Source organism: Macaca nemestrina, chromosome 18 (genome assembly GCF_043159975.1).
Source record: "Macaca nemestrina isolate mMacNem1 chromosome 18, mMacNem.hap1, whole genome shotgun sequence".
NCBI classification, from domain to species: Eukaryota; Metazoa; Chordata; class Mammalia; order Primates; family Cercopithecidae; genus Macaca; species Macaca nemestrina.
In genome coordinates, this window is record NC_092142.1 from 65,821,196 (window position 1) to 65,848,907 (window position 27,712).

General features: G+C 40.5%; 2 protein-coding genes across 16 annotated transcripts in view; both read right to left on the reverse strand.

Moving 5' to 3' along the window:
* LOC105491557 (telomere repeat binding bouquet formation protein 1) overlaps nt 1-9,273 on the reverse strand; it is a 51,271-nt gene extending 41,998 nt beyond the window's left edge. For 8 of the 13 annotated variants that reach the window (XM_071084692.1, XM_071084699.1, XM_071084698.1 and 5 more), the window contains exons 1-3: nt 9,124-9,273; nt 8,635-8,711; nt 4,473-4,535 (exon numbers count right to left, since the gene is read on the reverse strand). In XM_071084692.1, the coding sequence (XP_070940793.1) occupies nt 4,473-4,503 (31 nt within the window). In that variant the 5' untranslated portion in view covers nt 4,504-4,535; nt 8,635-8,711; nt 9,124-9,273. Of the gene's footprint in view, nt 1-4,472; nt 4,536-7,910; nt 8,029-8,634; nt 8,712-9,123 lie in introns of all 13 variants that reach the window. The other 5 variants (XM_071084701.1, XM_071084695.1, XM_071084693.1 and 2 more) reach the window with 4 other exon arrangements.
* Nucleotides 9,274-10,535: 1,262 nt separating this feature from the next.
* The window catches only part of LOC105491556 (NEDD8 activating enzyme E1 subunit 1), a 29,051-nt gene continuing 11,874 nt past the window's right edge, over nt 10,536-27,712 (reverse strand). For all 3 annotated transcript variants that reach the window (XM_071084706.1, XM_071084705.1, XM_071084707.1), the window contains 13 exons: nt 26,353-26,462; nt 25,252-25,314; nt 24,790-24,853; nt 24,395-24,486; nt 21,640-21,699; nt 21,416-21,549; nt 18,612-18,687; nt 18,291-18,330; nt 16,905-16,991; nt 16,438-16,530; nt 13,509-13,623; nt 13,374-13,423; nt 10,536-10,775 (listed from right to left, as the gene is read on the reverse strand). In XM_071084706.1, coding sequence (XP_070940807.1) covers nt 10,666-10,775; nt 13,374-13,423; nt 13,509-13,623; nt 16,438-16,530; nt 16,905-16,991; nt 18,291-18,330; nt 18,612-18,687; nt 21,416-21,549; nt 21,640-21,699; nt 24,395-24,486; nt 24,790-24,853; nt 25,252-25,314; nt 26,353-26,462 — 1,094 coding nt within the window. In that variant the 3' untranslated portion in view covers nt 10,536-10,665. The remainder of the gene's footprint in view (nt 10,776-13,373; nt 13,424-13,508; nt 13,624-16,437; nt 16,531-16,904; nt 16,992-18,290; nt 18,331-18,611; nt 18,688-21,415; nt 21,550-21,639; nt 21,700-24,394; nt 24,487-24,789; nt 24,854-25,251; nt 25,315-26,352; nt 26,463-27,712) is intronic.

Genomic DNA, 27,712 nt, shown 5'->3' on the forward strand with positions numbered 1-27,712 from the left:
ATGGTATAACTATACAATGGAATACTTAGCAATAAAAAAAGAATTATAGATGCATGCAACAACACGGATGAATCTCAAAATAATTATGCTGAGTGAAAGAGGCCACATAAAATAGAATTCATACTGTATGATTCTATGTACAGAAAAGAATGCAAATAGTCTATAGTAACAGAAGGCAGATTAGTGAGTGCTTGGGGAAAAAAGGCTCTAGGAAAGCACAGAAGGTAGGGATTACAAAGGAGCAGGAGGATACATGCACTATCTTGATTTTGCTGATGGCTGCACAGCTACATACCTATACCAAGCTTTATCAAAATGTAAACATTTTGTTTATAACTAAACAGCAAACAATAGACAACTATTTTCCTATAAAGTTCTTTAGTATAGTCTTTTTTTTTTTTTTTTTTTTGAGACAGAGTCTCGCTCTGTCACCCAGGCTGGAGTGCAGTGGCTGGATCTTGGCTCACTGCAAGCTCTGCCTCCCGGGTTTACGCCATTCTCCTGCCTCAGCCTCCCGTGTAGCTGGGACTACAGGCGCCCGCTACCTCGCCCGGCTAGTTTTTTGTATTTTTTAGTAGAGACGGGATTTCACTGTGTTAGCCAGGATGGTCTTGATCTCCTGACCTCGTGATCCGCCCGTCTCGGCCTCCCAAAGTGCTGGGATTACAGGCTTGAGCCACCGCGCCCGGCCTAGTATAGTCTTAAAAACAATTTCTTCTCTTGATTTTAAGGATTTAAGTCAAATGGCATATAGATTTTGAAATAATGCTTGAAGTACATTTAGAGTAGTAGGCTGGGCGCAGTGGCTCACACCTATAATCCCAGCGCTTTGGGAGGCCGAGGCGGGCAGATCACCTGAGGTCAGGAGTTCGAGACCAGCCTGGACAACATGCTGAAACCCCGTCTCTACTAAAAATACAAAAATTAGCTGGGCATGGTGGTGGGTGCCTGTAATCCCAGCTACTCAGGAGGCTGAGGCAGGAGAATCACTTGAACCTAGGAGGCAGAGGTTGCAGTGAGCCGAGATTGGGCCATTGCATTCCAGCCTGGGCAACAAGAGCAAGACTCTGTCTCAAAAAAAACAAAATGAAAAAAAGTTAGAGTTCTGAAAGATATAGGATGAAGGGTGGATATAATATAGAGGAGCACACTAAGAGAAATTAAGATGTATCATCAATCAATATAGTACTTTGTCTCACTCTTTGTTTTGTGTTTTTTTTTTTTTTTTTTTTTTTTGAGATGGAGTCCCGCTTTCTTGCCCAGGCTGGAGTGCAGTGGAGCAATCTCGGCTCACTGCAACCACTGCCTCCTAGGTTCAAGTGATTCTCCTGCCTCAGCTTCCCAAATAGCTGGGATTACAGGTGCCCACCACCATGCCCGGCTAATTTTCTGTATTTTTAGGAGAGATGGGATTTCACCATGTTGGCCAGGCTGGTCTCAAACTCCTGACCTCACATGATCCACCTGCTTCGGCCTCCCAAAATGCTGGGATTACAGGCGTGAGCCACTGCACCCGGCCTGGGTTTTTTTTGTTTTTTTTTTTTGAGATGGAGTCTCACTCTGTCACCCAAGCTGGAGTGCAGTGGCACAATCTTGGCTCACTGCAACCTCTGCCTCCCTGGTTCAAGCAATTCTCCCACCTCAGCCTCCCAAGTAGCTGGGATTAGAGGTGCGCACCACAACGCCCAGCTAATTTTTTTGTATTTTAGTAGAGACAGGGTTTCACCATGTTGTCCAGGGTGGTTTCGAACTCCTGAGCTCAGGCAATCCACCTGCCTTGGCCTCCCAAAACATTGGGATTACAGGCATGAGCTACCGCGCCCGGCCATAGTCTCACTCTTGAAAGAAATTCAAATGTCAATTTGTTTCAATGAAATAATTCATGACAAAATTTGTTAGTGAAAATCATAGTACAAAGATAATCACTAAGATGTTTTTAGCAATAGCAAATATTTATTTATCATTTTGTACACTAACAGACACCATAAGAAGGTAAGTTTGACTCTATGGATACCAATAAGCCACATCAACAACATGCCGAAGAAAATTTTTGATGGAGCGTAATGATTTTCAGTTCTAGGCACAATGCAGGCAGGATACAAAAGACTTTTATTTTCTTTTGAGACAGGGTCGCACTCTATTGCTCAAGTGAGTGAAGTGGTGCAATCACAGGGCACTGCAGCCTCAACCTCCTGGGCTCAACGGATCCTCCCACCTCAGCCTCCTGAGTAGCCAGGAATACAAAATTAACCACGCCTGGCTAATTTTTGTATTTTTTTAATAAACGGGGTTTTGCCATGTTGCCCAGGCTGGTTTCGAACTCATGAGCTCAAGCCATCCTCCCGCCTCGGCCTCCCGAAGTGCTGGGATTACAAGCGTGAGCCACCATGCCTGGTCTGCAAGAAACTTCTTTACGTACTCCTCCATTCCCTTCTGTACGCCTTTCTCATACTTTGATATCTCCTATCATAATCCTTCCCTTCCCAGCCAAAGCATCTCCTGACATCATAACTATCATATTTCACCTTGGTTTTTATCTTCTCTAGGCAAAATAACCTAGTTCCTTCAGTAACTACTGAATAAAATAAACAAGCAAATACTGAAGGGAATACAAAAAACACAAGCAATCAAAGAAAATTTGATAAACTGGACTTAAAATTGTAAACCTTTATACCTCGAAAGACACTATCGAGAACACAGAACAACAACCCAGTCTAGAAAAAAATATCTGAAAATCTGTTATCCCAATAAATAGGGGGCTTGTGTTCAGAACAGATAAAGAATTCTTAAAACGTAATACTAAAATCACAATCTAAAGTGTGGAATGGATTTAAATAGACATCTGTCCAAGGAAGACAGATTGCCAATAAGTATATGAAAAGATGCTCAACATTCACTGGTCATTAGGCAAATGCAAATCAAAACCACAATTGGATACCACTTCACCCTGTTGCTAAACAATTGACTGATGGGAGCTGATAGATAAATACTCTCACCCCTTGGCTGGGATGACTCTCAGGGACATGACTCTAAACTGGCTCCCAGAGTTTCCCAGTGGGCTTAAGCTCCAGTTATCCATAATAATAACTTATTTGATAACATATTCTCTGTCTTCTTTCTCCTGTCTCATTTCCCCACTTTCCAGCTAGTGTTTCCTGGGATCACTTTCTGAAAAAAGGTACTTGCACTCAAATCTTTATCTCACAGTCTACTTCTGGGAGCAACCTGAAGACTTAAAATGGAAGAGAGTGAGATGTGGGACTGAGGTTGGAGGTTTTATAAATGGTCTGAGAGGGGAATCACCAACAGTTATCTCCTCTCTCTCCAGTTTTCAACTTCTCCCTCTCCAGAATCTCCATTCCCTCTTCAGAAATTCTCCTGTCTTTTATAACACTTTCTTGACATTACAACTTTCCTCTAGCTACTGCCATATATCTTACTATTTATTTATTTATGAATGAATGAAAGGGTCTTGCTCTGTCACCAAGGCTTAAGTGCAGTGGTGCGATCATGGCTCATTGTAGCCTTGACCTCCCAGGCTCAAGTGATCCTCCCACCTCAGCCTCCCAAGTAGCTGGCACTACAAGTGTGTACCACCACACCCAGTTAATTTTTACTTGTTTTTGTAGAGATGAGGTCTCACTGTGTTGCCCAGTTTGGACTCAAACTCTGGGCTCAAGTGATCCCCCACTTTGACCTCCCAAAGTGCTGGAATGATAGGAGTGAGCCACTACACCTGGCTGATCATATATTTTTAGTCAAGCTCTTAAAGAGTAAGCAATTCATACTGTGTCTTCAGATCTTAATTTTCCACTCAAATATAAACAGACTGCAATCTGGTTAAAATCTATTAAGTTTACCGTTAACATAACAAATCACATCCTAAATGCAAAATGCAGTGGAAAATTCAGTCCTCAGCTGTGACAGTTGACATTTTAGGCTCTTAAGCAACCTCTTTCTCATGAAGCATTCTCTTAAGGTTCTGATTTCAAAGATACCACATTCCTGACTCTCTTTTCACCTTTTTGAAATGTTTTTCTCAGACTTTTTTTAGGGGCTCTCTTCCTCAGCTAAAACCTTATATGACAGTGTGTATTAATGAACACTATTCTCCATCCTTTTCTCTCTGGTTAACCTCCTCCATGCCCATGGATTCAGTTTCCATCTTTCTGGGAACAATTCTGAAATCCGTACCTTCAGGCATCCTTTGATGGTGGTCTTCTCAGGTTCCCATTATTCTTGTATACACTGACATTAAATCAACTATCACGTGAAATTCTAATTGTCAATATGTCTTTTCCCATTAGAATGTCAGTTTCCTGAAGCCAGAAATTATGTGACAGGCACAGAGTAGTGCTCAATATTTATGTAAATGGCTGAATGATTCTTTCATTTCCTGAATCCTGTCAAATAATCTACAGTATATCCTACCAATACAAAACTCATTGCAGATATATGATTCAATTTCTCACCTTGTGTTTTCTTTGTGTCTTCACTTTCCATGCTTGTCTATATTCTTTTTCCTTATATTTCGTCTATAAGATAAAGGTATTTTCTCAATTTAAATCAATGTTTGAGAATAGCAAAGATATAAGTACAAATGGGTGGGAAAAATTGTTTTCCTGAAGCCAAAAGACCAGGGAATTACAACTTTTAAAATAATAATTAAATTTAATTAACTTAGTTAATAAGTTGAATCTGCAACTTATTAGATGTGTGCTATCAAGCAGGTTGATTAAATTCTTTGAGGCTTTGTATCCTCAGCTGTAAAATAGAAATGATATTCCTATTTCACAGAGTTGTTACAATAATTACATTTAAAAACATAAACATATCTGGCATTTTTAAGCACTATATGCATTCAAGAAATTTTATTAAGCAAATGAATGGGTGACTGGATCTAACTGGACCTCTTAACTGGTCCCATTCCCTTCCTTTTTTTTTTTTTTTTTTTTTTTTTTTTGAGACAGCAGGGTCTCACTCTGACGCCCAGGCTGGAGTGCAGTGGCTTGATAACGACTTACTGCAGCCTTGACCTCCCAGGCTCAGGTGATCCTCCCACGTCAGCTTCCAGAGTAGCTGAAACTACAGGCACATGCCACCACACTTGGCTAATTTTGTAGAGATGGGGTTTCGCCATGTTGCCCAGGCTAGTCACAAACTCCTGGTCTCAAGCAATCCACACACCTCAGCCTCCCAAAGTGCTAAGTTTACAGGTGTGAGCTCCCACACCCAGCCCCCACTTTCTTATTTTCTTCATGGAAATCTTCATCTCATAGTTTCAGATTAGGGACCCCTCTTACCTATGAGAGGTTTACAAAACACACACACATACACTTTAGACTGGCCTTTCTCTTCACATGCTAAATACTAAATTAACAACCCATGTTTATTTTTGACATGGTATGGTGAGATGGGATCTCACTATGCTGCCCAGGCTGGTCTCCTGAACTCAAGCAATCCACCCACCTCAGTCTCTCAAAGTGCTAGGATTACACACTTGAGCCACCATGCCCAGCCTAGAACTATTTTTAAAATAACCAGCAACTCTGATATGACCTCTCACATACCCTACTTTAAAATGCTAAACTGATTAGTTAGAAAAAATGCCTCAGAGTCCAGTTAACTTCTTAGAGCAACAAATCAGGATTCATAGAACTCTAAAATTCTTATTTATTCCAACACTATGTTGTTAAAGAGAGATATCCAATTATCCATTTATAGAACAAGGCCTTGTCTCAAAAAGAAAAAAGAAAAAGAAAATTCTTAAGCACAAAGAAATGTTTAAAGAAATAACAAATGTAAAAATCTTTTATAAAGTACTATACAAATGTACAGGTATATTATTTTTGCCTTTTTTTTTTTTTTTTTTTTTTTAAGAGACAGGGTCTCAATCTGTCACCCAGGCTGTAGTGCAGTGGCATGATCTTGGCTCACTGCAGCTTCAAACTCCTAGGCTCAAGTGATCCTCCTGCCTCAGCATTCCGAGTAGGTGAGTCTACAGGCACACACCACCACACCCAGCTAATTTTTAAATATTTTTGTAGAGACAGGGGTTTTGCTGTGTTGCCCAGTCTCGTCTTGAATTCCTGGCTTCAAGAGATCCTCCCGTCTTGGCCTCCCAAAGTGCTGAGATTAGAGGCATGAGTCACCATGCCTGGCCCATTTTTTAACCTAAATATTACATTAAAATAGAAGTAGGTATGTTATAAGTCCACAAGATAGGATATTATTACAAGAATATTCACATTTACTAGAAATGTTCAATAGCAAAGAAAAATGCTTATGTTACAAAGTTAACCAAAAATAGCAAGACTCAATTTAATCTACAGTATGATCCAAAATAGAGGTAAACATAAAATAAGACTGGCTAGAAAGATGACATATTAACACTTGTCTTTAGCTGGTGGTTCTATGGGTTTTATCCCACAATTTTCTATTTTTCACAATTTTTATAATAATAACAGCTTTTAAAATTCAGTAAATGCCTATTGAAGGTAGGCTCTGTTCTTTACACCTTATGAATATTCTTTTTCGTCTCCACAATAACCTTATGAGGGAATTATAAGGATGAAGATACATGAGGAGAGGGCAAATAATTTGACTAACTTCAAATTGCTAGTAAGTGCCAGAGTTAAAATGGGAACCAAGAAAATCAGGCCAGGGCCTACAGTCTTAACCACTCTTATACTGTCTCCCGTACATAAATACATATTGCTTTTCAACAAATGGGTTAAGATTTGGAAAAGATTACTAGATTTAAAAAAACGAACTCTTTAGAAAATGGAAAACTGTTATCATATATGGATGTTTTTGTTTCATGGACAACTTTAAGGACTATATCCTTAATTTTAATTATCCAATCTATTCTGCTTTTAATATAATTTTTAAGAGGGGTATGTATAATTTTTTTTTTTTTCCAGACAGTCTCACTCTGTTGCCCAGGCTGGAGTGCAGTGGTGTGATCTCAGCTCACTGCAACCTCCACCTCCCAGGTTCAAGCAATTCTCCTGTCTCCGCCTCCCGAGTGGCTGGAATTGCTGGAATTACAGGCACGCACCACCATGCCCGGCTAATTTTTGTAATTTTAGTAGAGACAGGGTTTCACGATGTTGGCCAGGCTGGTCTCGAACTCCTGACCTCAGGTGATCCACCCGCCTCGGCCTCCGAAAGTGCTGGGGTTACAGGCTGAGCCATCGTGCCCGGCCTATGAGGGGTAATGTATAACTTTTAAACCTAAATGCTTTGAAATTAAAACTGACCACTCACACTCTTTTCTCCCTTTGTTTTTATACTTTCTTCTTATAAATGGTTACTTTGCACAAAAAGAGTTTGCCAAGTACTTGGTAGCATTAACACAAGTCGTCTATTTACTTGAGAAGTGCTTACAAACACCCATAGCAAAGGAAAAGTTATAACTTTCAAGGGATTGATAATCACAAAATTATATTTAAAATTATAAACAAGTATATTCTCAAGAACAAAAGCATCTGCCATATAAAGCAGATTATGAAGTGCTTTTAGTAATTTAGTGAATATATGTACTGTCACAAACAAGATTTCAAAATTCTTTACTGTATTCTCACAGGAAAAAAAGGATTTTTTTCTGGATGACAGAACCTCCCCCACTTACACGTTTCACTCAGCCCACTCCCCAAAACAGTAAACTCAAATTTAAATTGCAGTAAGAAAAGTAGCTGAATATTACTCGTTTACTTGATTTACAAAATGTATACCAAAAGCTTTTGAGGGGCCGGGCGTGGTGGCTCGCGCCTGTAATCCCAGCACTTTGGGAGGCCGAGGTGGGCGGAAGACTTCAGGCCAGGAGTTGGAGACCAGCCTGGCCAACACTGTGAAACCCCATCTCTACCAAGGAAAAGTACGAAAAGTAGCTGGGCGTGGTCACGCACCTGTAATCCCAGCTATTTAGGAGGCTGAAGTGGGAAGATCCCTTGAGCCCAGGAGATGAAGGTTACAGTGAGCCGACATCATGCCACTGCACTCCAACCTGGATGATGGAGGGAGACCCTGTCTCAAAATAAATAAATAAATAAAGAGAAAGAATTTTTTTTTTTTTTTGAGACAGAGTCTGGCTCTGTCGCCCAGGCTGGAGTGCAATGGCGCCATCTCGGCTCACTGCGACCTCCGCCTCCCGGGTTCAAGCGACTCTCCTGCCTCAGCCTCCCGAGTAGCTGGGATTACAGGCGACTGCCACCACGCCAGGCCAAGAAAGCTTTTTGAAATCGAAATATTATCCCAATATATCAGAAAGATAAATGGCATCTTTTTGTGTAAGGCTGGCAAAGCTGATAATCCCACCACTAAATTGTTGTCAGCTGATACCCAGCTTGCAATTATATACAGCGAAAATACCCTCTAAAGAAGACGCAAGAGAGAAAGGGCAAATTTGTTTTCGATCGTTTAAACGGGTCAAGAGAACAGTCATTCAGGTCCCAGAAAACGCACTGTGGGTACCCGGAGTCAGCCGGCTCTGCAATATGATACCCCCGAGCCCAGAGCATAAATCCTCAAGGCCTCCTCCCGGGTTCCACAGGTAACAGACACGTAACCTTTCTAAGGCGGTGGCGCTCACCCCGCCCGGCTTCCTGCCCCTTCAGCCCGCGGCCGGCTCACCTACAGAGTTGGAGGAATTCCTTGTGCAGAGGTTAGGTGGCCCCTCCAGGCTCCTCTCTGACCACGGCTCGCAAGTCCTGCGCGGGAGCAGGGCACTGGTGAGCGGCGCGGGCCGCTCGAGAGCCATCAGCCCCCTCAGCAGGCCCTCCCCGTTCAGGTGCTGTGGGACATGCCGCCTGGCCCTGGCTCTGAGAAAAGACCTCAACGGTGGGTCCCACCCTCTCCACACATCAAAGTCACCAGGGGAGGCGCCTGGGGAGTCAGAAGTGAAATAGGGGCGAATACTGCCAGGCTCTACACGCCTCTAAATGGTTCGTGATAACTGTCTCTTCCCGCCAAAGGCTGTGGGGACTACAGCTGGGGCCTGGCACCTACTCATAAAGGCCCCGTTCCCCCAACTCGACTCTTCTCACGTGAGCTAAGAAGGACCTGACGGGACGGTAAGACATCCTGGCCGGCCCAACCCGCCTTCCACAGGCGCCAACATACGGAGTTTCCAAGCGCAGTAAGGCAGGGCCCCAACACGCGGGAGCGAAGGCCGTGGCGTCTACCCTCAAGCCGGGGCTTCCTCCCTTTCTTCATCACCGCCCACCTGCCACGACGCTCGCTAGGGTTTCCCGCCCAGCAGTCCAGGCCCACGTCCGTGGGAGGGACTTCCGGCCGGCACGCCCACTGCCCCTGCACGGAGCCTTAACGCTTCCGCGGGTGCCCCAGATTGCCAAGGGCAATAGGGTGGCCGGTGTCCTGGATGCAAGATTTTTAAGAAAGCTACAATTTGAAAGAGAAATCTAAGCTTACCGCCCCCGGTTTTTAGGGTTTTTACCTCAGAGGAGCATTAGCCCCAAAATTAGGGGACTGTGCACGTGGTTGACGAGGCCTGGCTATGGGACAGTAAACGCGAGGCACGGGGCGGCGAAGCCCCACCTCCCTTCCACCTGGCATCTGTGCTGTGCACTGTGCGTTCTCCCTTTTGTTGGGCACCTCGCTAATGGTCACTGCAGCCCACAGAGGCAGCCAGGCCACCACCTCACCGGGGGACTTCCGGAGTTCGGTCCAGGCGGACTTATCTGCAGCCGGACCAAAGGATCAGAGTGGGGCCGAGGCCTAGGCCTGTCCCTTGCCTCTTCCGCCGTAAAATGCAGCCCATGGGACTGCCAGGCGATGAAGGCGAGGGGAAGGTCCCCGATACAGTGAAGAACAGCCAAAGAATGGCTGACACATTAGGGTGTGGAAAACCAAGTCCCTGTAAGGTACCCTAGCATATCTAACAAGTTCTCAGGAGACGCTGGCCTCAGAGACAGCTGCAGCAGGTTAGTGGCCTTAGATATTAAGAGTCATGAACCACGGACCACGTTCCTCAGCCCTAAGTATTAATACATCAAGTCAAAAACCGGGCACTGCCCCTACTTCTGGATTCTGGATTTCCACTCCGTTTGCATCTACTACTTCCTTTTTTTGCCCTCTAAAATGCTGGTGAATGCTATTAATCCCATGTGACTAAATTTAAGAGTATATATGAGTGGAATGACCCCATAAAATTTCAAGAAGTAGGTTAGGCAGCCAAAACTTTAGTTAAGATAACACTACATACAAGGGGATGGTCTTGTTTTCTGGGAAAACTACATATCCAGAAATAATTTCTTTTTAAATTCTATTCGTTTTAACAAATGATGATGGTCCTAAAATGTCCATAGCTAACATCTGCACATGGCTTAAATTAATTATTGAAGATGGTAAGAAAAAAAAATTTTTTAACTATCTCTAATAAAACACAAGGATAATCTATGACAAGTAACTTTGAAATAGCAAGCCAATATTGATGCTCAATGAGAAATGGATAGGATTCATTTTCTAGGAAAATGACTGTCTCCTTTCCCCTCCCCACAAAGAACAAGACTACATTATTACAAATGAGAAAAATGTTTATTAAGAAAACAATTTAGCAGCTCTCCTTTAGAATTTTACAGACTAAAGCACAACCCGAAGGCAATTACAGTTTCAATCATTAACACACCACCTAAGGTGCTTACTCTACAACTGGAAAGTTGCTGAAGTTTGTGACATGCCACTGTAAATGTAAGTATTATTAAAAATTACAAATTGTTTGGTGATTATTTTGATGACCTCTTGAGCAGCAGCTCCTGAAAGGAAAAAGGAGAAAAGCAAATCTCTGAAAAGAGTAAACTTCAAGAGTTATATAAAAATACTCAATTCTGTAAAGAAACCTTCCCTTTTCAAAAGCAAAGGTTCATTTGAAAGTGATCCAAAACAGATGCAGTTAGCTTACTGAGTCATATCAACATAAAAGCCTGTAATTCTTTTTGTTATTAAAGGAAATCTAAGCAGTAGTGTGGTTGACCAAACTTTAAAGACTACACACAGGCATAAAAGATTCTCAAAGGACATCCTACTGCTGCATTTGAATTTTACCTTGTATCTGTTTTATAATAAAAAAGGAGAAAGGTGTATTTGTTCTGAATGCATTTGTAATTTAGGAAGGATCTATATTAAATATCGCCAGACTGCTATATTTACTCAAAACAAAAAAACTACTAAGAAAAAAGTTGTGCATCTTCTATAACCTGAAGATTCCTCTCTCCCAAATATTCATGGACTGGATAGAATTTTTCCTTTTTTTTTTTTTTAGACGAGTCTCACTCTGTCGCCCAGGCTGGAGTGCAGTGGCATGATCTTGGCTCGCTGCAATCTCCTCCCAGGTTCAAATGATTCTCTTGCCTCAGCCTCCTGAGTAGCTGGGATTACAGGCACCTGCCACCACACCTGGCTAATTATTTTTGCATTTTTAGTAGAGATGGGGTTTCACCATGTTGGCCAGGGTGGTTTCAAACTCCTGACCTCAAGTGATGCGCCCACTTCAGCCTCCCAAAGCGGAGGCCTTACAGGCATTAGCCACTGCACTCGGCCAACTGCATAGAATTTGAGACTACTGTGCACCAAATACTGTTCTAGGCAGTAGGGTTACAGTAAGGAAAAAAGACAGAAAGAGAGAGATAATTTACAAATAAATAGAATGTGTAGTATGTCAACTGACCATAGGTGCTAAGGAGAAAAAGCAAATAAGGGGGATATAAATACAAGAGGAGGAGTTCGTCTTTTAAATAGGGGAGTGAGTGATGGCATCACAGAGAAGACAGCATTTGAATAAAACCTGAAGGAAGTGAAGGGATATAATGGCACTGTGCAAAATGATTACAGAATGCATAGAAGTAAAAAACAAAAACAAAAACACAAAAAACCTTCAATTTATACTTTTTTCTGCTATTGGCAAGACATCCAGTCCATCTATCCGGCTATACCTCTTCTTAGATTCTGGACTGAATCTGAATAAATAATAATTTGCCCTTTTCTGTGAATTGGCAGTTAACTTTGCTATTTTGGCACAAGAGACTACTTGGTTTTAGTTTAAAATAAATTATTCCGAATCAAGCTTTATTTTGGATTTGCTTAGAAAATCGTTTTCTTAGGTCTATATGATTCATTCACATTTTGAACACTTCAAATATTAATCAAACCTAAATCTGCCTTTAAAACATTCAACATCTAGAAGGAAAATGCCACAAGCAAATAGCTCATATTTTTTTGAGGGGTGTTACAGACTGAATGGTTCGTTTCCCCCTCAAATTCATGTTGAAATCCTAACCCCCAGTGTAATTGTATGAGGATAGGGCTTTTGGTAGGTGATTAGGTCAAGAGCGTAAACCTTCATGAATAGGATTAGTGCCCTAATAAGAGACCCCAGAGACTTCTCTTGCCATTTTTTCTTCACCATGTGAGAACACAGAAGAGAGAGCTGTGAACCAGGAAATGGGTGCTCACCAGACCTGACCATGCTGGCACCCTGATCCCAGACTTCTAGCCTCCAGAACTCTGTGACACATTTTTGTTGTTTATAAGTCTATGATATTCTGTTACAGCAGCCCAAAGTGACTAAGACAAGGGGGAAGTAGAGTGAGGGAGGGAAGTAAGGGAGCTTCTATGAAAGACATGTCATTTTTGAGTTGGGTCTTGTGGAACATGTAGGTTTTGGACATGCAGAAAAACATATTTTTAAGGCAAATAGGTCCAGAGGAGCAAAGATCTAGGAGCAGGAAATCAAAGGGCATGCCTGGGGGGAAAGCAAGTAATATGATAAAATCAAGGCTAGAAAGGCTGAGTGGAACTAAAACACAGGGATTTTTAACATCAAGCCAAGGTCCCTGGACTTGCTTGAAGGACTGTCGTAGAGTGTATGTGTATTGGTGGGGCAGGCGGTTAGTAAAAGGACACAATCAGAGCTATGCTTTAGAGGGATTAATGACTCTTAAGGAGTTTAAGTTGGATGGCAGTGGGAGAGATGGAAGGCAGGGAGACCAGTATAGAGGCAACTGAATAAGTATCCTAACCTGGGCAACATAGTGGAGCCCTGTCTCTACAAAAAAATTGAAAAATTAGTCAGGCTCGCTGGCACATGCCTGTAGTCCCAGCTATTCAGGAGGCAGAGGCGAGAGATCACTTGAGCCCAGGAGTTGAGGTTGCAGCGAGCTATGATGGCATCAATACACTCCAACCTGGGCAAAAGAGTGAGACTGTGTCTCAAAAAAAAAAAAAAAAAAAAAAAGAAATATAACATCCTGCTTCACTGACCTCCCTAATTAAAATAGCTAGACGACACAACTTCGTATTAAAATAGTAACTGTACTACGTAACAACAGGTGAGTCTTCTCATATGTGGAACTCACCCCCCAAGAACGCAGCAATGGTATGTGGCTCAGCGGCTCCATATCGGCAACTAGAGGAGATCACAGAGACATGAATTTTGATTAGCCTTACGACAGGTGTGGAATCATCTCCTAGATACCCTAAAAAATACTCACAATTCATGGACATAATCATCTTTCACCATTACAGATAAACCATATTCCTGAAGGAAGCCAGTGAGACAAGACTTCAACTTTCCTATATCTTCTTCAACTTGATAGTTAGATACCCCTAAAAATAAAAGTTAGTTTTCATTAAAATAAATGTGATCAAAAATTAATGGCCAACTCCTTTATTTAATCTAGTTTCAGATATTCTAGTCAAAATATGTATGAAACTGAAGAACAAAAATAACAAAGTATGAGACCAGTATTTGCAAATATCACAAACCTATAATCAGAGACCAACTAAAACCTAGTAAAAATTTGAATTTAATTAAATCTTTGTTAATTGCATCATACTCACTGTCTAGAAGAGCATCTGGCACACACTGCTTAATAATTATTTGATAGAAGAACTTAATGAATGAGAAAGTAATGTCCTACTTATACGCTTTTAAAAGTTATTCTCCAATTCTAAAAGACTAAATGATAAATGACACTGAGGACATAAAGCTATTAATAATAGGTAACTTTTTTTTTTCTTTTGAGAGAGAGTCTTGCTGTCACCTAGGCTAAAGTGCAGTGGTGCAGTCTCGGCTCACCGCAACCTCTGCCTCCCGGGTTCAAATGATTCTCATGCCTCAGCCTCCCAAGAAGCTGGGACTACAGGAGTGCGCCACCACACAGCTAATTTTTTCTATTTTTAGTTTCAGTGTTTGCTACACTGGTCTCGAACTCCTGGCCTCAAGTGATCCACCCACCTTGGCCTCCCAAAGTGCTGGGATTACAGGCATGAGCCACCATGCCTCGCCAATAATAGGTCACATTTATTGAGCATTAACAGATGCTGGACACTGTTCGAAGGACCTTATATATATATATTAATTGAATGCTCAAAACAGTCCTATGAAGTAGATATCGTTATTTCCATTCATAGAAGAGAAAACTAAGGCACAGAAAGATTAAGTTACTTAGCGCGTAAGTGATGCTGTATGACTTCCAACCTAGGTCATAAAAAGCCCTGTAACTTCCACTTGGGTTTTTTCAAATGGTAACTGCAGAAGCCAACTGACATGCTAAAAGGAAGTCCAAGCTAGCCACCTGAAGAGAGATACCTGACCAGCCCCCAGCTATTCCCACTGTTCTGACTAAGGGGCTAGTTACATGAGTAAAAATGTCTTCTTGCATGTCTAACTCAGTCAGTTAAGGCTTCAGAATGACTCCACCCCCAGGCATCAAGCAACTGCATGCCTCCTCAAGGAGAACTGCCTGAAACCAGGCAATCCACAAAATCACAACACTATTTATTGTTTTAAACCACTAAGTTTTGAAGTGGTTTGTTATGCAATAGATAACTGAAATAAATTCTAATCAAATAATACAAATAAAGCAATACATATTTGGTGTTTATTCTTTTTTGTTTCTTCTAGTTACCTTGCTCATGAGGGCTATAAACTCTGGGCCAGGCACAGTGGCTCATGCCTGTAATCCCTGCACTTTGGGAGGCCAAGGCAGGAGGATCACTTGAGGTCAGGAGTTCAAGACCAGCCTGGCTAACATGTGAAACCCTGTCTCTACTAAAAATACAAAAATTAGCCAGGCGAGGTGGTGGGCGCCTATAATCCCAGCACTCAGGAGGCTGAGGCAGGAAAATTGTTTAAACCCAGGAGGCGGAGGTTGCAGTGAGCTGAGATCCCATCACTGCACTCCAGCCTGGGCAACAGAGAGAGACTCCATCTCAGGGAAAAAAAAAAAAAAAAAAGACTATAAACTCTGGAGACACACTGCATCAGATGGAGCGGCAGGTTTTATGATACTCCTAGAATGTGTTGCTATGCAATAATCCTGCACAATTAAAATTATCATCCCGAAGAGAAATATTCTGAGCAACCTCAGATCTTTGAGATTATGCCAATTCTCCAGTGACTACATTCACTGAAGAGACAAAGTAGATACTAAACAAACAAATTCCTACATCTTCAGAGTTCTTGAGTTCAGAAATTACTAGCATACTTTTTTTTTTTTTTGAGACAGAGTCTCACCACGGTCACCCAGGCTGGAGTGCAGTGGCACAATCACAACTCACTGTAGCCCCAACTTCCCAGGCTCAGGTGATCCTCCCACCTCACCCTCCCGAGTAGCTGAGTCTACAAGTGCACACCACCATGTCTGGCTAATTTTTTGTATCTTCAGTAGAGATGGGGTTCCACCATGTTGCCCATGCTGGTCTCCAACTCCTGGGCTCAAGCAATCCGCCTAAGATCAGTCTCCCAAAGTGCTGGCATTACAGGTGTAAGCCACCATACTATGCCTGGCCAGCATATTTCTCATGGCTTTCCTATTCCACTAAATTAAACTCAGTGCAAGTCTTAGTAGCAAACTATGGAGAATGACAGAAAAAAGTTTTCTTCTATATATATATTCAACCAACATCCCCCTATAATAGTTTAGAATCGAACACTATTTTGCAAATAAACTTAAAAAACAAAAGGTCGCCGGGCGCGGTGGCTCACGCCTGTAATCCCAGCACTTTGGGAGGCCAAGACGGGCGGATCACGAGGTCAGGAGATCGAGACCATCCTGGCTAACACGGTGAAACCCTGTCTCTACTAAAAAATACAAAAAACTAGCCGGGCGAGGTGGCGGGCGCCTATAGTCCCAGCTACTCGGGAGGCTGAGGCAGGAGAATGGCGTGAACCCGGGAGGCAGAGCTTGCAGTGAGCTGAGATCCGGCCACTGCACTCCAGCCTGGGTGACAGAGCGAGACTCCGTCTCAAAAAAAAAAAAAAAAAAAAAGGTATTTCCTCACTAGGGAACGTTTAGGGTGTAATCTGTTTACAATGTGAAATTCAAGCAACACTATTATAAATACCCTGAGAACACTTTCAATTTAAATGTTTTATTGAAGATTTATTATATCTGGTAATTCAATTGCTATTCTTACCTGGATATCTACCATGTTGTTTATGAAATCTATCAACAGCCCGTAACATTAAGTACAACACTATTTCATTATCTGGATTGTCCATGCTAGAAACTGAAAGGAAAAAAAATTCAGTTTAATTTGATTAATTTGCAATATAATAAATAATAAAGGGCTGAATTTACTATATACTTGAGTTTCAGGACTATTAGTTGGAGTCACACAATCTCTACTAAAGTAGTAACATACTGACTTTAACTCATACATATCATACAATGGACTCTGTGACCTAAATATGACTTTATACATACATTAAGTTTCATATAATATATACATAAATTATAATTACTTAGATAAGCTTAGAATAAAATTAGAATATGAATATTTACATTCTCTTTTATATCATCACCATATACTCAACACTTTACGCAAAATATTTATATCGTTTAATTAAAATTAACCTAGAATCAGAAGGCTATTATACTTACTAATTTCATCCTTGTTAATTGTATCCAAACCATATTCTTCTGCTAAGGATCGACATCTTACCACTCGAAGAAATGCAGAATTGCTGCCTGAACAGAAGAAAGATATTCTGGAAGTAATGACTGTGACAGGTGAATATTATGAATCACAGGTGACTTTAAGAACAGAGAATTATGTGTATACCTTTCTCAGACATGAGAATGTGAAGAAATGTTTTCTCCTTGGCTCTAATAGCAGAGAAAGCACTAGAACACAAATCACCTTAAATTCACATCCCTGGCACTACAACCAGTTCAGAAGCGAGTAAGGTGATGGCCTCTCTGAACCTCAGTTTTCAAGCGTAAAATGGGGATGATACTGTTTACCTTTGAGAATTGTTCTATAGATTAAATGTGACACCTTGTATAAAGTGCATCTCTAGCACAATGCCTGATATGGCTCTACCAATAATAGTTTTCATCATTATTATGGATAAGTAGTCCTAAAAGAGAGAGGTTTATGAATTGTACTCTTGATATATGTAATGACTTTTTTTAAGCTTTGTATTATTGAAATTTCCAAAAATGCCCCAAAGTAGAAGAGAATAATAAATGTTCAAGTACCTAGCATCAAACTTTCGATCTAGCAGTATATAATCTAATACAACAAATGCTAATTCAAGATTAGTCTAATAGAACAAACAAGGTGCAAGATTAGTTGTGGCAGAAAACATTAAAACTGAGCCTAAACAGACATTGTGGAGAAGTCATAAAATGGAAAGCTTGGATAAATCTATTTTAAGGATGGGGAGCTTGCAAAATATAAACTTCCACAGGACGTAGGAGCAGTAGCTACAGGGAGAAATCTTCAGATGGCATGCACAACAGATTGAGTATTTTGAAACTGACTCTTAAATAAAAGAAAATGCTTTTGGCCTACTGAGGAGTTACTGAGAGACTCCTACGAACCTAACCACTCTGAAACTAGATGGCAAAATTCTTAACTCCATTACAGTCATTTAACACAGATCAAAATGAGTATTTAAACCAATATTGTCAATGTACACGTGACTCAAGATTTCATACCCAAAGTCTTCAGACAAAAAAATTTCCTAAATTACTTAACATTTAAAACCTGAAAATACTGTATTAATGGCAATTTTCAATTAACTGACCATCATGCCTTTTTAGCATTGCCACAGATAAACATGCTCTACCTCTGATTCAGTCTTAAAATACTCTCCATTTATTATGGGAGGGAAAAAAAAAAAAAAAAACCTTACCCAGTAATTATCTATATCACTGAGGCCATGGAACACTTAAAATTTCAACCATTCAAAATACCTGGGAACATTCCCTGTGGCACATTTCCATCAAGCAAAATAAGGAAATTAATTCAAGGGGACTTACAGAGTAATTTTAATTCTTTCTCTGAAATGGACTCTGGTGCCTGTAAAGAGATAAATACAGATTCTGTTCCAGTTTAAAAGACAAGATTAACAAAGGGTGCGGCACAAAGCCAATCACTGTGAGATGGGGAGGCTTTCTCCAAGAGCTGGGAGAGCACTTTAAAAATATCTTGTTTCCTTATCACAAGCTCTCCCATTAGGCAGGCAAACGAGAGCTCCCCCTAAATAAGCAGAGCTAGTGCCACACCCTCTGTCTCTAAACCCTTTCTGGCTGGAGTTATGTGCTCAGGCCTGTATGGGCACAGTGTGCCCAGCAGCTTACCTGGCCAATGGACTGCAGCAATTTGGCAACATGATTACCCACAGCAGCAGCATCCTTCTTTGCTTTTTCACGGTAACTGAAAAAGAACAAAAAGCAATTATTAACAAATTTTTAAATTAGCAAAATTTAAATTGTTCCCATGAACAAAAAATTTATTTCCTTTTCATGAAAAAACACAGGCCTGACAATGTATGAAATGTGAAAATGCCAGGGAAATGCTATCAACAGCGTCTATGAGTAGCTGGGAATCTTTCCAGTGTTAGTGACAGACTCTCAGTGCCCACTAAAACCCAGGGTCCCTCTAACAGCACCCAACTTAAAAACTGCCCTCCTAGAGGGATCTATGATTTAGGCTGTGTGACAGAGGACCTAAAAAATACGTTACTGAAGAACATGACTTATCTCCTGGAAGTCAAGTCCAAGGAAAGTTAAATACATTAAAACTGTTCATCTCCAATGTAAAACTTTTGTTTTTGTTTTTTGAGACAGGCTGGAGTGCCGCCCAGGCTGGAGTGCAGTGGTGCAATCCTGGCTCAATGCAGCCTCAACTTCCCACACTCATATGATCCTCCCACCTCAGTCTCCCAAGTAGCTGGAAATTCAGGCGCACGCTACCACACCCGACTAATTTTTGTCTTTTTGTACAGACAGAGTTTCACCATGTTGCCCAGGCTGGTCTCGAACTCCTGGGTTCAAGTGATTTAAAAACTGAAAATACTGTATTCATGACAATTTTCAATTAACTGACCTTCATACTTTTTTAGCATTGCCACAGATAAACATGCTGTACCTCTGATTGTTTTAAAATACTCCCCATTTATTATGAGAGGAAAAAAAAAACCCTTATCCAATAATTATCTATACTACTGAGACCATGGAAAATGTAAAATTTCAATCATTTAAAATACCTATGAACATCCCCTGTGGCACATTTCACCATCTGCTTTGGCCTCCCAAAGTGCTGGGAATACAGGTGTGAGCCCCTGCACCCGGCCATAAAACTTCTTTAGGTCTATTTACCTTTCACCCTCTAAAAATCATTAGTGTTGAGGCTGACTACCTCTCATGTAGTCAGCCTGAACACTAATTTCTACCCTCAATTGACCTTCCCCAAGTTTTAAGTAGTTGAACTCTTAGGCTAGGACAACAAACCAAGATTCTTTCAATGGTGACATGATAAAGAGTGAAATCTGTCTGGGGAACAGAGATCATCTCTATGTGACATTACTTGGCCCCCAAAGAAACCAAGCCAGCAGACCTGGATTCTTTGCACCATGCCCTAACTATATGAGAGTAATATTCATTGAGATCCATCCCTATGATAGTCTATCTGGGTTCAGGCTAGTGATACCTGGATAGCAAGGTGTCTAGTTATAGACTATAAATTATGAAACATTAAGATAAAAAATTCATCAAACACGTCATGGTTTTAAGTTACAAATAGAAGGCAGTATAGGGCCATGGCTAAGAATACAGCTCTGGTACTGGGTTTTCTGGGGTTCAAATCTTGGTTCTGCCATTTACCAGCTATCTGATCTTGTATAAGTAACCTTTTCAATACCTTAGTTTCTTCAAGTGTAAAATGGGGACAATAACAGTATCTCTCTCTCTCATAAGGTTGTTGTGAACCTTGTGTGTATATTAAATTACTTAATACACATAGTTCATAGCACAGAGTTAAGTGACCAAATATTAAGTTTATCATGAGGTAGGGAAAAAAAACAACTCTGCCTCCTAGGGATATGTGGTAATTCTGTATTTCCCACTCAATTTTGCTTTGAGCCTAAAAAGAATCATCCCTAAGTTGTTTTTTTTTTTTTTGAGGTGGAATTTTGCTGTCGCCAGGCTGGAGTGCAGTGGTGCGATCTCGGCTCACTGCAACCTCCACCTCCTGGGTTCAAGCGATTCCCCTGCCTCAGCCTCCCGAATAGCTGGGACTACAGGCACGCACCACCACGCCTGGCTAATTTTTTGTATTTTTTTTTAGTAGAGACAGGGTTTCACCATGTTGGCCAGGATGGTCTTGATCTCCTGACCTCATGATCCGCCCGCCCGGCCTAAGTTTCTTTTTTTTTTTTTTGAGACAGAGTCTCACTTTGTTACCCAGGTTGGAGTGCAGTGACATGATCTCGGCTCACTGCAAGCTCCACCTCCCAGGTTCACGCTATTCTCCTGCCTCAGCCTCCCAAGTAGCTGGGACTACAGGCGCCCGCCACCACTCCCGGCTAATTTTTTTGGATTTTTAGTAGAGACGGGTTTTCCCGTGTTAGCCAGGATAGTCTTAATCTCCTGACCTTGTGATCCGCCCACCTCAGCCTCCCAAAGTGCTGGGATTACAGGCATGAGCCACTGCACCCAGCCTGGCCTAAGTTCTTTAGCTTATTTTTACTTATTTATTTATTTGAAACAGGGTCTTGCTCTGTCACCCAGGCTGAAGTGAAGTGGCATGATCATGGCTCACTGCAGCCTCAAACTCCTGAGCTCAAGAGATCCTTCTGCCTCAGCCTCCCGAGTAGTTGAGATTAAAGGCACATGCTACCATGCCCACCTAATTTTTCAATTTGTAGAGACGGAAGTCTCACTGTTGCCCAGGATGGTCTCAAACTCCTGGACTCAAGCAATTCTCCCACCTTGGCCTCCCAAAGTGTTGGGATTACAGGCATGAGCCACTACAGCTGGCCTAGTTTATTTATAAGCAATGAGGTTATAATAAACTTTCATTTGATTTCTGATAGGATGATAAAATGTTTATCTCTAATATAATCAGACTTTGTAAACTACATAGTTTAAAAACAGTGACATACACGTTTTGCAGTTTTATATATTTGCTTGAATCTGCAATCATATCAGGGATTGTGCCTCGAACAGGTAAATTTCCTTGACCCTCTTTGGCCACAAATTCCTTTAAGGCACGAGCTAAAATCCAAAATGATGGAGTCTAAAAGAATAAGAAAAAATTAACATTAAGCGGCATTTTACTTTGACCCAAAGGTTTAGACAGCAATGTTTTTACTTTTGTTGTTGTTACCTGTTTGGTGATATTTATGCAGCGATCATCATTAAATATATCTTCAATACTGCTTGGGATCTAACAAAGGAACATGAAACATTTACTTACACAGTATTAAGAATTTGCCCATCTTTATTTTCAGTGCTATTTCTTCAGATATATTCTTTGAATTCTCAAATTGTAATCAAATACAAACTTCTGATTTGTTTATAATTTTATTTAGAATCAGTACCATATGAAGATTTGATGGGGAAAGAAAGAATGGAAGAAAGACCTCTCCTGCCCACTGTTGCTAGCATTTAATACCTATTCTCTTATACCATAAATGGGGTAAAGAAGGGGCCCCAGTAAATGATTTTATATAGTTAAATCTGAAGACAAAACAGATTATAGACTTGTAGTATTCCATGATTTTCCATCTTGTCAAAAATTGGAAACCCTTGCACCCTAATTAGTGACCACTGAGACAACCACTCTGAAAAACACTAAAACTATAAAGTAATTTTATTGCTAGCAAGATCTTCATACATTAATCAAGAGTATAAAGCCAAGCACGATGGCTCGCACCTATAATCCCAGCATTTAGGAGGCCAAGGTGGGAGGGTCACTTGAGCCCAGGAGTTCGAGATCAACCTAAACAAAACAGGGAGACCCTGCCTATACAAATGTAAAAGTAAATTAGCTAGGCATGGTGGCACATGCTTGTGGTCCCAGCTACTTGGGAGGCTGAGGTGGGAGGATCACTTGAACCCAGGAGGTCAAGGCTGAAGTGAGCAGTCATTGCATCACTGCACTCTACCCTGGGCAACAATGTGAGACCCTGTCTCAAAAAAAAAAAAAAAGTATACAAATCATAGGCTTTAATTCTACTGTTGCGTGGAAAAATGAAATGTCTCAGTGGTACCTCCTAACTGGTCTCTCTGCTTCCATTCCCAGTCCCCTCAATTCTGTTCTCCTCACCAAAGCCAGAATGGTCTTTTAGAATATAAAGCAGCTCAATCCACTTCCCTGATCGAAATGCTTAAATAGCCTGCAAGACCTTTATGATCTGGTCCTTTCTGCCTCTCCAAACTCAAATCCTTCCTACCACTTTCCCCCCTTTTTCACTTCATTCCAATCACACTGACTTGCTTACTGATGCTTGAACAAAAGTCAAGCTTCCTCCCACTTCTTTGCACATGTGCTTCCTCCAACTGAAAAGCTCTTCCCCCAGACCTCTGCATGTCACTTCACTCAGGCTTCTGCTTAAACGTCTCTTGGAAAGTCTCCCTGGCTCCCTATCTAAAATTGTCTCTCAACCCCAGATTCCCTTGTCCCCAACATGCTCTCTGCCCCTTTGTTCTGCTGTAATTTTGTTCATAGCACCTGGTGCATTTTTATCTGTTTATTTAACTTACTGTCCCCCAACTATTGAACCTTTTCAACTGTGGTTTTATATTCAGTGAAATACAGAGATTTTAAATGTCCAACTCAATGCATTTTGATAACTATATATACATATTTTTAACCATAACCCCAATTAAAACAGAAAATTTTCATCAACCCAGAAAAGTGATTCACAAAGCACATACTTTTATGGACACAGGGTCTCATATCATTGCCTAGGCTGCAATGCAGTGGCACAATCATGGCTCACTGCAGCCTCAACCTCCAGGGCTCAAACGATCCTCCCACCATCTTAGGGTTCAGAGTAGCTGAGACTATAGGTGCATGCCACCACACCCATCTAATTTTTAAATTTTTTGTATAGACCGTATCTCCCTGTGTTGTTCAGGCTGGTCTTGAACTGGGCTCAAGCAATTTTTCTGCCCTGGCCTCCCAAAGTGTCGGGATTACAGGTGTGAGCCACCACACCTGGCCGGCAACCACTTTTTTTTTTTTTTTTTTTTTTTTTTTTTTTTTGAGACAGAGTCTCACTCTTGTTGCCCAGGCTGGAGTACACTGGCAAGATCTCAGCTCACTGCAACCTGTCTCCCAAGTAGCTGGGATTACAGGTGCCCACCACCATGCCCAGCTAATTTTTTGTATTTTTAGTAGAGATGGGGTTTCACTATGTTGGCCAGGCTGGTCTTGGACTCCTGACCTCATGTGATCTGCCCTCCTCGGCCTCCCAAACGTGTTGGGATTACAGGTGTGAGCCACCACGCCTGGCCCCAGCCAGCGCACACTTTTAATCACTAAGCAATGCTGCCTTGTTGTCTCCAAAAAGTTGGTAATAATATCTTACGTGCCTTCCTAACTTGAAAGGCAGCATATTTGCTGTTTTAAGTTGCAAGAAAATTCTAACTTAAACTACCAGGTGTTATTCCAAAGCTCCCCAAAAACTTCAATGGTCATACTTCAACAACTAAGCCATAACAAAACCAAAGGCACTTGAAGCGGAGTCTTACTCTGTTGCCCAGGCTGGAGTGCAGTGGTGTAATCTTGGCTCACTGTAACGTCTGCCTCCTGGGTTCAAGTGATTCTCCTGCCTCAGCCTCCCGAGTAGCTGTGGTTACAGGTATGTTCCACCATGCCCGGCTAATTTTTGTATTTTTAGTAGAGACGCGGTTTCGCTATGTTGGCCAGGCTCGTCTCAAACTCCTGATCTCAGGTGGTCCGCCCGCCTCAGCCTCCCAAAGTGCTAGGATGAACCACCATGCCCGGCCCTGTATTTATTTCTAACTATACATTTAGAAAATATGAACTTAAATCATTGTAATCAACCATTTAATAGTGAAGGACTCTAGAAAACACCTTGTTCATGTGAATTCCTCAGCAACTCTTTCATTACCTGAGTTGTATTTAGTGCTGTGTTCACATTTTTAATGGCTTCTTCAAAATTCTCTTCATCTTCTGGAGCCCCATTTTCATTCTTTAGAATTCCTATTTTAATGGGAAATTGTTAGCAAACAACAGCCCTTTTCTTTTCACTCTTCTGTTCCCCCATTATAAAAATAACCTTGTCAGATTCTGCAGAATATTGAATCTTAAGAAGAAATATGGCTTATCATTAGTCCTTAAAACTATACAAGGCGTGGCTTCTTAACTTCTCCAGAGGGAAAGTGAAATAAAAGCTCATGATGATATCATCTGACAAAGGTGTCAACAGAAATCCAATAAGCACTTGCCTCTAGCAATTTGCTTTTCAAGCTTTATATAGTATTTAATCATATCCCATAATATTACCTTGTCTAATCAAATCTCTGAAGTCTTCTTTTTCTTTATATGTTTTAGGTATTCGTCCATTTGTCTAAATTGGTTAAAAATTTTAAAAATCTAGTTATTAAAAACTCAAAATACAGAAATTGAAAGTCTACAGTGTCCCCCATTCTCTACCTAAGATTTCATCAACAAATATATTTCTCTGTGAAATCAGAGGCTCACTTGATAGAAAACAGACACTGTGACCATTTATCTACATTCTTTCCCCCTGCCAGTTTCATAATGACATTCATCAAATTTCATTTTGTTAATTAAAATTATCAGGATCAAAAGATGAACTGCTGGATTTAAATTTAAAAGCATCCATTTGCCCTACCATACAAGCCCATAAGGAAAAAAATTAATCTCCCATTCCCCATCAAGGAAATCCTTTATAAGAAACTGAAAATACAGTTGCATATGAAATTTTTTTTTAAAAGGACATACTTCACTATACCACTGTGCTAAATATTTAGCTATGATCACAATCCATGGAGTATGGCTGTGGTCCTAAAAATGAAAGACAAATAAAAGAAAATATTGGTATTATTAATTCTTCACTGTACCATCTCGTTTTCAACAAATTCAACAATATTTATGATCTCCTAATATATGCAGAGTAATGAATAGAGGAAAATGAACTGAGTTAATAAAAACTGCTTTACAAATTCTTCTAGAGGTAGATACCTAGTATGTCACATATATACTATGATTGTCCCCCTTATACCAGCAAAACAGTCTCAGAGACTGCCACCCAAAGACACAGCCCAAATCTCAATTTCAGACACCAATCCTAAAGAAAGGAGGATCTTTTCTGTTTTCTGATGAACCAAATAAACAACTGCACGTTAATTAATATGGAAGTAGGCAAAAATACATATACTCTTTAAATTATATTTTTATGTCATTATTTCTATTTGTTTAGAAAAAGGCCATAAAGAGGACTTCTTGGAATTTTTTTGTTTCTGTTTTCTGTTTGAAAATTTTTTATTTTCAATTTTTGTGGATACTTAGGTATATATATTTATGGGGTACATGCTTTGATACAGGTATGCAATGTGAAGCACATCATGGAGAGGGGTATCTGTATAGCATTTATCCCCTCAAGCGTTTATCCTTTATGTTACAAATAATCCAATTAAACTCTTAATTATTTTAAAACGTATAACTAAGTTGTCATTATTAACTATAGTCACCTTGTTGTGCTTTCAAGGAGTAAATCTTATTCATTCTTTCCAATTATTTTTTTGGTACCCATTAACCATCCCCATCTCCCCACCTGGAATAGGTTAATGTCTAATTTCTTGACCTGGGTAGTGATTACACAGATGTTCAGTATACATACTTTTCTTCAATAAAAAAGTTTTTTAATTTTGGAGAAAAATTAATATGTTGAAAACAAGGTAAAATATTGTTATTGGGTAATCTGGATAACAGGAATATGGAGGTTTATAGGATTTTCCCACTTTGGTGTAATTCAAAAACCTTAGGTTAAAAAAAAAATGTTTTAGGTCTATCTGTAAATGTAAGGTCACACACACTACCAACCTTTTTTTCCATATGATCCAAATCATAGGACTGAAAATGTTCTCTCAGTTCAGGAAATGGCTTATCTAGTCGTAGATCCTCTAATGCATTATCTGGATGAGATTCTATTACTGTGAAACAAAGAATTCAAAAGGATAAATTTAATACTTAAAAAAAAAAGAGAGATAGGATCTTGCTGTATTACCCAGGCTAAAGTGCAGTGGCACAACCATAGCTCACTGCTGAAACTCCTGGGCTGAAGGGATCCTCCCACCTCAGCCTCCTGAGAAGGTGGGACTACAGTCTCGTGTCACTGTGCCCAACTAATTTTTTAATTTTTTTGTACAGATGGGGTCTCACTATGTCACCCAGGCTAGTCTCAAACTCCTGGATTCAAGGGCTCCTCCTGTCTCGGCCTTCCAAAGTTCTTGGATTACAGGTGTGAGCCACCGTGCCCAGCTCAAAAGATAAACTTAATTATTTGGCAATACTGATGACAATACACTGAATTATAGAAACTTACAAAATCTTTAATTTTTAAATGGGTACAGGGCCCACAGGTTTTTTCACTGTTTTATTAAGGTACGATTTACACACAGTAAAATGCACAAATCTTAAGTCAACTATAAAGTTTTACTAAAAGTAAAACAAGATTCCTTTAGAACAGAATTTGTTCTAACTGGAAAAGCTCAAAATTGACAAAACCTATGTACAGATAGCAACTAACAACCTATCCTCCCTCCTCTTGTGGTCTTTAATAGACAGCATCACCATCTACCTAGACTCTTCCCCAGAAACCTGATGGTCATCCTTCACTTCTTGCTTCCTTGGCCCCAATATCAGTAACTCCCCACTTCCTAATCTCACTCTGTACACTGCTGTCCACATGAGAAAGTACAGGAGAGTGTATAATTTCAGTGAGTGCTTAGAGGTAGGCCCAGTTTTGTCACTTGCTAACTATGTGACCTTAGGCAAAAAATTTAATATCTCATTGCCTCAGCATCATCTATAAAAAGCAGATATTAAAGTTCTATAGGCTGTATATCTCTCTTATCCAAAATGCTTGGGACCATAAGTGTTTTGGATTTTGCTGAGATTTTGGTATATTTGCAAATACATACTAGATGAGCTCTCTAACCCAAAAATCTGAAGAAATGTTCCAATGAGTGTTTTCTTTGAATATCATATCAGTGCTCAAAAAGTTTTGCATTTTGGAGCATTTCTGATTTTGGATTTTTGGATTAATGATGCTCAATCTGTACCTTATAAAGGTTTTGGAAAGAGTAAATGAAATAATTCTTATAAAGGCAGGCACACAACTAGCAATGCCAAACCTTTATTGTTATCTACCCCCTCTTCTTCTCTTCCCTAAACTGGAAAA